This window comes from Manis javanica, chromosome 8, assembly GCF_040802235.1.
Source record: "Manis javanica isolate MJ-LG chromosome 8, MJ_LKY, whole genome shotgun sequence".
Taxonomy (NCBI): domain Eukaryota; kingdom Metazoa; phylum Chordata; class Mammalia; order Pholidota; family Manidae; genus Manis; species Manis javanica.
In genome coordinates, this window is record NC_133163.1 from 112,453,484 (window position 1) to 112,468,075 (window position 14,592).

Consider the following 14,592-nt stretch of genomic DNA (forward strand, 5'->3'; position numbering starts at 1 on the left):
ACGATCCTTACAGAGTCCTGGCTAGAGGCCAGAAAGATCACTTTTCAGGGCGGTCATGCACCTACACTCATGCCCAGGGGGCCTTAAGGAAAGCAGCTGGGAATGGATGACCACAGAGCAAAAAGGGACTTAAGACGAAATGACCATTGGATGACCTTTATTGATTCTAATTACCTGGAGCAAAGTTTGAAAGGGCTCTTGTTCTAGAGAACCATCTCTTCTGCATGTACCCACTAGAAGGACACACAGAGTCCCGGCTGAATTTTCCAGCATTCATCCCTGTATCCTCACTGTATCCTTATGTACTGAGGACACATACTACAGTCAGATCCTTACCTGAGGGACAGAAGAATCAAAGGGCTGGGTTTTGTCATGGCCAAAACCTGGGGGGTTGGAGGGAGGAAATCACTTGACTTAATTTTGTCCATATACTTAGGGACTCTTGGCTAGTTACTCTGTGTTTCACAAATGGACACATTTCCCCAATTCATCCAATGCATCTCTGCTGGTATTTCAGGGAATCTACAATGGAAGAACCCGAGGAGGATCAGCTAGATAACGAGTAAGTATCATGATTATTGAAAGCCACATCCAAGGACCAAGGTGTGAAGCAGGTCTGCTCTGCATGACTTCCCTCATCTCCCCCCCCAACCCCATCCCCACTCCCTCCTACGCTCCTGTCTATCCAACCCCCTGCTGACACCACCCCAAGCACTCCATGTCCTCCTGAAGTGACAACTGTTATAAATCCTGCATCCACTCAGCCCTTCCAAGGAAGGACTTACTTTGCCAAAATCATCCCTCATTCCCACTCAAAACAAAACACCTCTCCCTCACACTTTATCCCCAGTTTATAGTTTCAAAGAGAAACCAATTAACTGACACACAACAAAAAGGAAAAGTTACTGAGAGCTTCCCATTTGCCAGGTACCCTTTCTAAACCACTGAGGTGTTACCATTATTACATTCACATTTACTTCAAAAAAGATGTTTGTATTCTTGAAAGTGAATGCCTGGATCATATCTGTGTGTACTCAGTGGAGTGACTCCCATGGTAGATTCTCAAGCTTTGTAGCAGACAATGGAGAAGTTTTGAGATGGGAGGAGGGAGGGAGAAACAGAAGCCCCATCTGCTCGTGGAGAGCTCTTGCGGCATAAGGCAGGAACCAACTCTAAGTGATGTGCCAGGTGCCTGGATGAAAATACTCAATGGAAGTGTATTTCATGAGCAGATTTTGTGCACCATATGCCTGAGAAACCATTCTCTCCAATACAAGAGGCTATTAAGGAAACAATCTTCTCCTGGAACCAGGGAGGAGGTGCACTATTACACTGAGCACTTTGATCAAGAAAGCCTGGGAAAATCCTCTTGCTCACGGAGTTCAGAATTACTGAAACAAACTGTAAGGGCATGATTAAGAAATACAATTTCCTATGAAAAAGGAAAGGTGTGCTCCCAGAAACAGCCAGGTTGCTGAATCACAGGTCTCCTAGATACCCATTCTGGCCCAAAGATCCCTGACCCTGAGATAACTGGCCCTTGTTCCTTTCGTGGGCTGAATCTATAGGTCAGAGGAGCTGGAGATCTTAAGACTGACCCAGTCAAATAGGAACCTAGAAAGTCTGAACACAGACCTTGAAAGAGACCTGCAAATCACAGATGAGGCAAATCAGGAACTTCTTCTCCAAATCCACAAGAAAGAAGAAGAAATACAGAGGTGAGTGCTGGGTTTTCTTGAGGGAAGTTCCCAATCCAAGGGATGGGATAGAGGAGAAGAGACAAACCTGAATTTTCCCACTTGCTCTAGAGACCTCTATCTTATGCAGCAGTTCCTTCTTCATTCTTTGGCATTTTCTGTGGCTCAAACCCGGAATTACAGCAAGTTTCAAAGAGATTCTTAAAAGACTGGATGATATTCACCTGAGCTGAAAGAACACTAGGGTGTTTGACTCAGGACTCAGGTCAAACGTTGAAGTGATTTTTTTTGCTGCCTTTGAAGTGATTATGATGGTAAGGACCCAGGAAAAATGGGCTTCCAACTTGAGAGCCATATTTACTGACCCTGAAGGAACCCTTAAAACTGATAGATGTGTTTTTCCAGTTCTGAAGCTGTCTGTTCCTCACACTATGTGCTTGTGTCATTCAGGCTGGAAAGTGAGATCACTCAGACTGAAGACCTGAAAGATGATGAGTGGGAGAAGGAGAACAGTACCACCGTGGAAAGGGAAAGAACTTTGCAAGAACAGGAAGATGAAATCGCCAGACTTGTAAGCAAGGAGCTGGGAAGAGCCATCTGATAGGTTTTATTCCTCAGCTTGTCTCTCATTAGTCATCAGATAAGCTAGTCGTCTCTTTTCTACATGCAAAGAATAGTCAAAAGTCATGGTAAAATATGTGTCAGTGGCACAGTATCTTTGGTAATATTCAATATTGGGAAGCCCTGCATGTGGGCATGTCTATCCTGGTGAGTTGGTATACACATACATATGTGGAAATCAAACCACAGGTCCTCTACCTGACAGTAGCAGTGAGGTAGAGTTACTGCAGGGAAACAGCACCAGGTGAAAGGGAGAACAATCAGCTGAATAAAGGTGGGTGGCAGCAGGGAGCTCCGCACCTATGCTCTGCTTCTTTCTCTCAACAGGAAAGGAAAAATGAGACTCTGGTGCACGGTATAAGAGACCTTCAAAAAAAGGTGGGTTGGGGCTCTAGTTTTCCCCACGTTCCCCGCAGCGGCTCCAGCTGTCAAAGACACAAGGGAGGGAAAATGATCATAGAGGATCCCACGTGTCAGAAAAGTTTGTGCTGGGGGGCGGGTTCTACCCCTGCCCCACTCTCCTGAGGCTGAGCCTCGTACCTGAATGCCATGGACTTCCCCTGCAAGCATGAGGTGAAGGCAGTGGGTGCGACATTTGGGCTATTTGGTGATCCCATGGGTTTTTCATTCTATCACAAGAAAATGGAATCCACTGACACTTTGTCGGAAGGTGAAAGGTTAATTTTATTTTCAACAGACTTTTAAAAATACTTAAATCCCAAGGGCTTCCCCTTTCCTTATCCAGGCATTCACTCTACCTCAACTCCTGCTCAAAATACAGCAGGTTTCCTATGATCGCCCTACTTTCTGACCCCTGCCTGCAGCCCTCTGTAGCCTGGAATGGCACAGGGTTCAGGGAAGTCCTCCTGCTTGTGCAGACCCTAGCTTTGGTGGCCGACACTAGTGAGAAGAAGACGGAGGTAGAATAAAGATGATTCCAAGGGCACCAAGTATCCATTAAGGGACAATCTCCTGGCAGCTTTACCAAGGCCATGTTATTGGTTCTACACACCAAACAGTGTGCTTGTCTTCTAGAATTTTTTATTTGATGTATTTTTATTTGAAATATGTATTTATTTAAAATCATAGCTTACAAGGAAATCGCAAAAGGAAACCAAGTGTGAACAAGGCCATCTAAAGGGACCACTAGAAGACTCAAAGGTAAACGAAAAAGCAATCTTGAGTGGGTTTGGGTTACATAACCAGGAAGCAAGCTTTTAGGTGGAAACAACTATCAAAACTGGGATAAATTCTTTGTAGTTTTAGCCCATGTCAGACTTAAGCCTAGACTACTGAGTACTGAATTCTTTTCTGCCCTTGGTAAGGAATTTCACTCTGAAGCCATATATTTTGTTTCTCTTCCTTTAGGAAGAGCAGAACACAATTGCACAATGCATATATAACACTGAAGTCCCTAGTTTATATCCTGGTCCCAGCACTTAGTGAGGTATATGAAGTTGGGCAATTTAATCAGCCCCTTCCAGCCTCAGTTTGAAAAACTGAATGAAATTGTGCATTTTTAACTCTCCTTTTTTTGAAGAGTAAAACCTTGAAATGTCACATATTTAACGTGATTATTTAAAAGTCTAGCTGAGGCAAATGTATGAATTCATAGAGCAGAGCTAGGATTTGTCAAATCTACTGTGTGCTAGGTAATTTACACACTCTATCACTGACTCCCATCCAGAAAAGGATTCATTCAATTTATCACCCTAATATTTAGTGACCTCTACCTGCTGAGTGCATCATCATACATTGCTTAGCATTTCTCTAATTGTGTTCCAAAGATAAAAACCTGGGCACAACCACAATCCATCTGATCAAAGATGCAAAAAGGTGGACTTATTTTTTTATTCAGAAAGCAGGTACAATTCTTACTTGATATTTTCTGTAGAATCCCATCTTCCCCTGCCTTATTTCTCTTTAGCTTCTTAAGCTCACACTTAAGCCCATACTACGTCTGTGGAGGCCCTGCAGATATGGACACACTGAAAATAGAAATACAAAGTGAAAAATAGAGAATTCCCTATTTCCTGTCAGCCAAGTTAGTACTGATGGCCACAAAAAAAACACACACAAAACAGGAAGTCCAAAGCCACCCAAACAGCTTGCTTGGCCATGCCTGCCCAGGAAATGTATCTGGAAAGGAAGAAATGTGGAGCCTGCATGTGCTTCAGGATAAACTTGGGGCTCTGGTTAGAAAGGCTTATGAAGCCCCTTGACTAGCCTTGCCGTATAACTAAGTGCATTGGCTTCCTTCTGCTCAAAACAAGTTTTCTTGACAGCAGCCCAGCAGAGCCCATGGCAAGGCTTTAAGTCTGGTGATGCTGTGTCACCTCAGCTGAGCAGGAAGACTATAGGTAGTTCCAGGTATTGTCACAACAATGGCCATTATTTTCCCAGAAGCTATTAGCCCACCTCCAAAGAACTCTAAAGCATTACTGACCCTTTAGATTACTCCCATTTGCCTACATGCGCTGTAGAATTCTCAAGTGATTTCTCTAATTCTATGAAATCCATAGCATCTCTTGCTTCTGTTCTTACATCCTGGCAATCAGCTCATCAGTTTAATGGTAGGCCTGCTGCGCCTCTTTGTGTCTCAGACCACCGTCCTCAAGATACAGCCCTTAGCACATCTGGCTCTCTGGCCCTGGGTATAATTGACTGAAGAGGAAAGGAACTGTTAGAAGTCTTCAGATGTGAAACAATGGTACTAGATCAAAGTGGGAACAGTAGAGCTAAAAGTGGAAGGAAGGAAAAACGCAGGCTTGTCTGCTCTAACGAGGGAATATCCCCCGAGCACATCTATTCCTCGGCTACATTACCCTTCTGCAAGCCACCATCAGCCCTTGCCTGGATGCCAAATCAGCCTCTTGGTCTTCCTGCTTCTGCTCTTACCCTTAGTCTACTTTTCACACATAGAAAAGACTTATTCTTTAAAAACACAAATCAGATTATGTCCTTACTACTTCGAGTTCACACCTGGCTTCTCACTGCAATTAAAATACGGAACCAAACTCTAGAAGCCACAAGGCCCTACATAATCTCACCCAGGTCAACCTTTCCCCACCTCATCTTCTCCTTCCCAGGTGTGTCCCCATGCTCCAGCCACATAACTTCCACATACACACTAAATATGTGCTCTTTCACAGTCTTGGCTCTTGCTGCAACCCTGCATGGGGCGTATTTCTTCCAGATCTCCATTTGGCTAATATTTACCATTTAGATTTCAACCCAGTATCATCTCATCAGACAGGACTTCAGCTATGATAGCTCTCATGCCATCGCTATCACTACATTTCTCTGTTTGTATTTCTTTCATAGCATTTATCATTATCATGTTGACTTATCTGTTCATGTCCCCAACTAGAATGTCAGCTCTGAGAGGCAGAGACTCTGACTCTCAATCCTGTTCACCGCTGTACCCTTTCTACTCTCGTGGCCTTCTGCCCATCACTCCAACGTAGTGACCAATATAGCATAGGATTTCATCAAATAAGGAAGGAAAAGAAGGAACAGGGAATATGGGGAGCAAAAAAGGAGTGAGCAGTAAGCATATAAAAGGAAAAAGAAGAGTGAAGTTTTTCAAGATCGATGTTTTCCCTAAGAGAAATAGCTAAGAAGGAAGGAAGCTAAGAATTGTAGTTTAAGCGTGAGTGGAGCCCTGATGAATGCTAAGGGCTTGGGAGTGTAGAAGGGCAGGTTCACCAGAAGGACGCTGCATGGTTGGACTCTCCCCCATTAAAAAGACATCTGACATCATACCTGATGCATGTCAACCACCTGTCAGGTAACCTTTGAGACAGCATTTCAGAATGGAATCCTGCTTGCACCTTGAGTTATCCATCTCCTTCCCTTTCTGTAGGTTAAGTTACAACAGCTGGAAGCTTCCTGTGCCGACCAAGAGAAGGAACTGGCCAAGGTGATGGTAGTAATTTCAGTATTACTTCTCCCAGAGGAAGGAAAAGTTGATGTTCAGTTAGACGATGCAATACATTCTGCAAATGACTGAGTTACACATAATAAGGCTCCAGATCCAGAACCATTATGGGGTTGGGGAGGGGATGAAGGAAAGGAAGATGAATGCAGTCTCCTAGGTTTCCTTCTCTTCAATAATTTTTACAGGATATGTTCCATATCAGTATATTCAACAAATTAGTATCTATTCTTCTCCCAACTGTCCCAAAATAAAATCCCCCCCAAAATAAAGCTTATCTATCCTAAAAAAAAAAACGAGTTCATATATACAGCAAAAACATATTTAGAACAATTAGAAAACTACATTTAGGGTCTGGGATTTAGGAGGAAACAAGTATACTCTTGTTCTTAGAGAAATTTCCTGAAAGAAATTTAAGACTGAATTTTGGTTTCCCAGATAATGGAAGACTATGCACATGTGGCCCAGCTCTGCAAAGATCAGGTCTTCTGCATTAAGGTACAGTTTCTCGGTAATGGGACACAAAAGGGTTTGTAAGGTACAGACAGGATAATATGAAACCAGGCTTTTCCAAGAACACTTTCTAGGACAAGATTAACTCTTCAAAGTGGCATTACAAAGAGACTTTGGGTCCCTGACAACCCACCACCAATATCATTCCGTTACAGCCCTGGTCTCCTGACCTCTGTGCTCTTAAATTCATAATGAGCACTTTTCCTTTCATGACGCCAAATACCCAGGGACCTGCCGGGAAGGTAGGAAGTACAGCGAGTGACCAGGAGTGGTGGTGGGTGTCGGGGCTGGAGAAGGAGACCAAGCATTCATATTACCACGTAATAATACATGCTTCTTATGATTAGAAGAAGTGTAAGGCTTCTAATTAGTAACTGCGGCTTCTTTTATTTCTCTGGGAAGAAGTACCAGGAAACTTGGAGGAAAACAGAAGAAGAAGCAGAGATGCGGCTCCTTGAGAGAGAAGTGTGAGTTTTGACAAAAAAAGGAACTTCTTGGTTTTAGTGGTAACTCCAGCTCAGCCTCGGTCAGAGCAAACATTCCTCTGACCAATTCCTACGTGGGACTGAGTGAGCCCCAACACCACATCTCTCTCCCTTCTGTTAGCGATTGTTTGACTCCCACTAAACCACACCAACATCAAAAAGGAGGTCCTTGTTCCATCCTTCTTAAAAAACCATAGAAACATATCTCCCTTCATGCTTCTATCACATGTTCAATTATTCAGGTTTATATTAAGGGCAGGAACATCTGATTTTAAAAGGGCTGGTGGTCAGGCACTCTGATGAGTAGGACATTCCTACTTTCACAGAAAAGCCCTTTAAACTAATACCACCCTCATTTCCCCAAAAACATAGAGACTAAGCCATATAAGATAGGTATGAAACTAACCTCTAGACACACGAAGGCCATCATATTACAAAACTCAAACTGTACGCTATATTAACTACTAAACTGTGACCATTAGAGGTTAGAAATGGTAAGACAAAAGCCCCTCCTTTCTGAGTTTGTCTAGAATTGAAATGGTGAGAAAACAAAGTAAAAAATCTCACTCCCATTTCTTGGCCCCTTTTTAGAAGTTACATCTTAACTTAGTCAAGAAGTACTTATATTTATTAAATATTTTAGAATCTTGGGATCGAGGTAAAGAGACCCAAACTTCATAGCGCCTCTAAACAGCCCTGGTATGCATTGCGGCCTGGGAGGGCCACAGGGTACCTGCTCTTGGAATTCTGAAGTATGGCTTCAGTGCTAAGCTCAGTTTCTAGAACAGAGCTGCCCAGTAAAACTTTGTGCCATCCAATAGTAGCCAGTTGCCACCTACTGAGTACCTGAAACATGGTAGTGTGACTGAGGAACTGATTTTTTTTTTTATTTTAATTAATTTTAATGTTCACAGGTACATGTAGCCACTGACTTCCATAGTGGACAGCACAGCTTTAGAATGTAAAACTTTTTAAATAATCATTATGTAGTATGAATATTTGAGTGTACTTTATTCAACCCCTATCTCATTCATTTCCCCCTAGATCAAAAGTCTTGAGCATGAGCTCTGCAAAAAAATACAACAGCCAAAATAATAAGGTGAGTGTTCCACCCTGTGTCCTCTCACTCAGTGCCACTGCCTGTCAGAGTTTTCAAAACACTATAAGCCACGAAACATACACAAATCTTCCCATGTGCATTTTCTAAGATGAGTACTAGATGTAATTTCAAAGCATTCCAACCTAAAACCTGAAACAAAGAAAACATGTAAATGACATATCCTCGTAGAAACTAGTCTAAGACCTCAGAAGGTTCAGAATGCAAGCAAGAAGGAACATTAACTGAGGGTATAATACTCTACAGAGAAGAGGCTAATATATGACACATATACCACACCGCCCACCTCCTGCAATCACAGAACTCTTTCCAGGTGATCCCAACATGGTCCCGAATCTTTCAAACACAAAGCACCAGGGTTATCTGTCACTATCTGATCAGAGATGCCCCATGAGTTAACATAAGAAGTCATCACTTCTTTATGACAAAGCTCCAAGACTACTCATATTTAACATCGTGATGTCACCAGCACATATGTAAAGGTCAGAAGGACATCGAATTGGATGCAGAGCATCACGGCTCTTTGCCTGTTTTGCATTTTTGCGGAGCAAGTTCACAGGACTAAAAGATAAACTTTTATTTAACTTTATTTTTGTAATGCATATTGGTTTAAGAGGCAAGGTTGACTGACATTCACCAGAAATTTTTTGGCATGAAATATATGGTCTTGATAACCTCAGAAAAAAAAGAAGTCTTCTTTTCCCAAAAAGCAAACATTAATAATACACCATTGTCCCTGGGGTCATCTAGATGTTCGGGTATATGTCACACATGCCCACAGTGACCATGACTCCAATGGTCCTGAGCAAGTTATTCTGGCCCCTCTCTTGCATATTCCACTCAGCAAAAAAATTAACTGGACCCTGAAATTAACTGGACCCCCCCTCTCTAGGACGAGGCTTAGCATACTTTCTGATATGTCCCCTCATCTACCCCCAATGGTTCATCAAAGTATTCATCTGACTACCCATCAGAGGAAAAACAGAGCGTGTTCATCAGGGTTACCAGAGTCCCATGATGGTCCCGAGCCCTGAGTCTGAGCCGTCCCTTACAGAGATGCTCCCTGAGCGCTGATCAGAGGGCGCTTCACCTCATCGGACTCAAGCTATAGAACCAAATGTGTAAAACACACAGTTTCTCCTGATTCCAATTCTATGAGCCTTATTTACACAATTTTAAAATAGGATCTTAATTCCTCCATCTTTTTATCTCCCAAGGAAGTTAAAAGGAAAATGAAATAACTAAGGAAATATTTTGTAAAAGAAATGTCACAGAAATTCAGGATATATCTTCACCTTTCCATTTTTATACATTCTAAAACTTATCTCAGAATATATTTCTGTGGTGTCCATAGCTTGTTCATTCCTCTAAGGGTTGCTGGCTGAGCTGAAGGTAAGCAAAGAGTTATGAGAGCCCAGAATGTGGATTCGCAGAGGTCCAGGCTTCAGGCCCGGCCCTATCACTTACTAGCTGTATAACCTTGGGCAACAGACGTTACGTTTCTATGCCTTCCTTTACTCCTATCAGTATATATAAGGAGGTGATACAAAAGTATATAGAAATATCTAAGTGTGTGTATATATATATATATATATGTGTGTGTGTGTGTGTGTGTGTGTGTGTGTATGTATATATAAATAATGCACATACATATATATGAATATATATGTATATACACTGTCTTTGAAAATTTCATCTGTTTATGTTTATGAAAAAAATTTGTATGGTATCTAAACATAACATATAACTAATGGCTCACTGAATATTACTTGACAGTGATGAAACTGCTTATTTATCAATGTCCTTTCTTCTTCTCCCAGGACAATTCTCTCCAAAAGAAGGGAATATGGCTCTGTAAAAGGCAAGTAAATATCTTTGAGCAAACTTCCTGAACACTGGGAGATCTACTAGCCATCCTGCAGACGACAAGGAGAACCTTGTATACACATTCACACATTCTCACACACACACACACACACACACACACACACACACACACACACACACACACACACACACACACACAGAGTCAACAAACTAGTGTCATCAGTGACCACATTTCTCAGTTCTAATGCTATGACTTCTTGCCGAAAGGCAATTACTAATCTCATTTTCCAGTATTAGCAGCCAACAGCCGAGCAGTAATCACAAATGGGAATGTTATCACCTAAAAGACATGAGGCAAATCTCACATTTCCTCCCTCTTCCCTTAACAATCAGAATTCATTTGATGTGTCTGGATCCCCAGTAGAATCAGTAGATTAGAAATGGGGTTCATAAGCATAGTGATTGGGTTTTCACCCTATTGTATGACACATGCCTCCCTCAAACCTTGTTACAATGTCAACTCTTTACCACTGAGATGAAAAATATATACATACATAGGGAGAGAACTTCTAAATGCAATATACTGCTGCCTAATAACAGATAAAAGAGAAAATGATTGTGAAAAAAAGATAAAGCACCTAACAGTATCCAGCACATCATAATTGCTCAAAAATATTTGTTAGCCTAAGAACTCAAGATTCAAACAACTGAGTGCATATTAGTTCTGAAGGAATCACTGTGACAGCAAAGATCTGTTTTCATGAAGTCCTTGCATTTTCAAGAAAAGGTCAAATTATGTTCAATATAATCTGTTTAAGAAGGCATAGAGAAACATATATTCAAAGTGGTATAAAATATGATTTAGAAAGAGTTCCATCAAAATGATTAACATAAAATTATTGGTGTTTAAAGGTAATTTCCAATGGTCTAGAATATTGGCTTAAGGGGGATATCCCTTCATACAAGGTAAATGAAGTACTACATATTTTGGTGTCCCTAAATATAGTGTTCTGGAACAACTAGTAGAATTTTTCCTAGAAATCCTACAACTGCCTTCACCTATACTTTTAACACCAGTGCCCAGCATGGATTCGCCCATGTGGACTCCCAAGGGCTGTCTGCCTTCAGTTGGTAATCTGGAGGAGAATGTACAAGTTTAGATCACCAAACTACAAACACCTTTCCTCTTGTTTTACTCGACCATTCTGTGAGGCACGGGTAGGCTGGTTGTTAACTCAAGAGATTAAAAAGTTGGTTATTCCTAAGATTTTCCCTGGGAATGTCACCCACAACCTCCTTATGAATATTGTATCCAGCTTCAAGGAGATTTGTAGGAAGGAGGAAGGAGGTTTGTAAAGGGCTTCTGATTCTAATTCTAAGATACTTGACTAGAATGGATCCTGGATCCGGGCTCTAAGATCAACTCTAGAGAAAAACTTCAGAGAACTGGTGGGGAAGGGGTTCTCTCTGACTACTGAGTGCAAGTGGTAATGAATTTGTCCTGGGGCTGGAGGCAGCCCAGAACAGCCGGATAAGGTTAATGTAGGAAGGAAACAGTGGAGGTTTGCTCGTGCATATCATAGTAACACAACAAGGGCAAAAAAATTCATCATTTAAAGAAGAAATCAAGACCACCATAGGGAAATTTAGAGAAATGTATTAAGAAATATTAAAAGTATCATGAATGAAAGAACAGAAATACCATGATCATGGATAGGAAGCCTTAATACCAGAAATATATCAGTTGTCTCCAGTGGAGAAATAGTCAATTCAATTCCAATCAAACTCCCCAAAAGATGTTTCATGCAATTGAATGAAATGATTCTAAAATATACTATATTTGGAGGAGTAAAGGGTCAGAGATAACCTGGAAATTTTAAAGAAAAGTAAGAGGTGGGGAATATGCCATTTCAGATATCAGAACTTACTATGAAGCTACAATAATTATGATAGTGTGCTATTGGGACCAGACTAGGAAAACTGAACAATGAAATGGAACAAAAAAAAAGCTTAGAAACAGTGCACATTTAGACCTTTGATATGTAACAATAATTATATGTCATAGGGGAAAGGAAGAATTGTTCAAAAATATGGTAGGGACAAACGTTATCCAAATAAGACAAAAAATGGTATCAGATCACTAACATTCAGCATATATAGAAAGCAAGCCCAATGTGTTAAAGACTTAAATGTCCACAAAAAGAAAGAAAGGAATCTTTAAAATTCAGCATGAGTTATCTATTCCCACCTAACAAATTACCCAAAAACTTACTAGTTTCAAGTAATAAACATCCATCATCCCATAGTTTCTGTGAGTCAGGAATCTTGGAGTCATTTAGCTGGGTACTTCTAGCTCAGGGTCTGTTGTGAGGCTACAGATAAGATGTTGGCCAAAGTTACAGTAATTAGAAGGCTTGGCTGGTGCTACAGGACCTATTTCACACTGGCTTTTTTGCTGGATTTTGGCAGAGATCTCTCAGTTCCTCATCACATGGACGTCTCCACAGGGCTGGTTGTGAAGCCTCCCAATATGACAGCTGGTTTTCTCCTGAGAATAAGGAAGAAGCTGTAGTGTCTTTAGTACCTAGTCTAGGAAGTCACACACTGTCACGTCACTTCCACAATATTGTATTCTTTAGAAATGAGCCATTAAGTCCAGTCCACATCCCAATGAAGGGAAATCTCATAATGAGAGGAGTATCAAAGAATTTGTGAACATATTTTTTAAATGCTACAAACTCTCAATGAAGATAGAAGTATCTTTCAGACCTTGGTATGGGGCATGGATTTTTAACACGACATAAAAAGGATTGATTCTAACTAAAGGAAAGGTTGATAAACTAGCCTTGATTAAAAATTGTTAACTTTTCAATTGAGCAAGTGAGAGTTAGAAAGTAGAGGGAAGTTACTCAAAGTACACATGGAAAAGGATTCATATCAAGAACATATAAAGAATTTTTACCATTTAGTAAGAAAAGCTCAAACAACCTAGTAGATAAATGGGCAAAAGGAACACAGAAGACCAATAAACCTATGCACAGATATTCAGCATCACTGTTCCTCAGGGAAATACAAATCAAGTCCATAAGGAGAAATTACTTTACACCCATTTGATTAGTGAAACTTTAAAAATCTGACGGTAAGTGTTGGAGAGGGTGTAGACCCACAGAAATGTATACTCTGCTAGTGGGGTATAAATCAGTGTGACTACTTCACAAGATAATTTCAGATAATGATAAATACTAAAAGAAAATAAAACACAGTGATGGAAGACAGTAACTAGCAAGCCAGCACTAGGGAAGGACCACATTTACAAGGGGTTGCTGGGAACGGAGACAAGATTTAGTGGGAGACATTTGAATATCAAGAAGGAACCAGGTGTGCATTTAGGTATGACTTACTGGTCTGTTCCTGGTTGTCTAACATCTGGCTAACAGTTTCTTGGCTTTCTCTTTTCAGGATTTTTCTATTTCTCTTTTTCATAACCCTATTTTTCATCACACTGCTGGGCTACCTGTTTTTCCACATAAGCTTCATAAATCCAGATCTCCTCATCGACATACTACCCAGGATACTGAGCAGGAGCACCTTGTGGAGGCTAAGGAGCTTCCTCTCTGCGTCCCTCACACTTCGGACTGAGGACTTGTTGCCCCACTAACCCCCAAACATCCTTGGAAAAAGAAGGCAAGTGGTACGTGACTGTGTGCACTAGGAGATGGTGGAACTTGTAGAGGGAAGATGTTTTCTTCAGTTTTTCCCTTGAGGTTTGCCTACGGATTACCTTTCCTCCCATGTTGCCTTTCCAAGATCAACCTTGCCCAGTCAACAGCTCTGTCAATAGATTTCAGTGGCTATAGGATAAGCTAAATAGTATGAAATAGTAAACAAAGTAGACCATTTTCAGAATAATGTCACCGATGCTAAACAAAGTTAGAGTCCATCAATACTTCTAGTTAATCTTAAAAATGTAAGAGACTGGACCTCTGCAATGCAGATGGCTCACTACTGATAATTAGAACTCTACAGCGGCAAGTGACCTTAACTTAAACTAACTTCCAAATTACAGCAAAATTAAAAAAAAGATATTGCCTATGGAACTAAAAATATGAGGTTTCAGGCATGGCTGAATCCAGAAGTTTCACCAGTGTCCTCAGGGCTTCATCTCTCTCCCTCCTTTCCCTGAATGGGCATTGCTCCTTTAAGTGGCAATCTTCTGCCAATAACCTAAATCCTATACTACCAGATTAGCAACTTCAGCACAATCACTCTTTTCCAATAGCTACAGCAGGAAATACCAAAGAGTCTGTATTGGCTGAGGTCAATTGCCTATCCCTGTCCCATAATAGGCTGATCATGTGTCAGCAAAGTCATCCTTTAATGAAAGGCTTAAAGGCA

General features: G+C 41.1%; 1 protein-coding gene and 1 pseudogene across 1 annotated transcript; both read left to right on the forward strand.

Moving 5' to 3' along the window:
• Positions 1-527: 527 nt before the first annotated feature.
• On the forward strand, positions 528-14,592 carry LOC140850659 (transmembrane and coiled-coil domain-containing protein 5A-like). Its single transcript, XM_073241712.1, has 11 exons — positions 528-562; positions 1,569-1,718; positions 2,148-2,268; positions 2,646-2,696; positions 3,408-3,479; positions 6,184-6,240; positions 6,694-6,753; positions 7,171-7,235; positions 8,298-8,352; positions 10,191-10,231; positions 13,657-14,592. Exons 1-11 carry the CDS (start codon positions 528-530, stop codon positions 13,853-13,855), a joined length of 906 nt encoding a protein of 301 aa, XP_073097813.1. The 3' UTR covers positions 13,856-14,592.
• On the forward strand, positions 10,623-10,735 carry LOC118972485 (small nucleolar RNA U13; annotated as a pseudogene).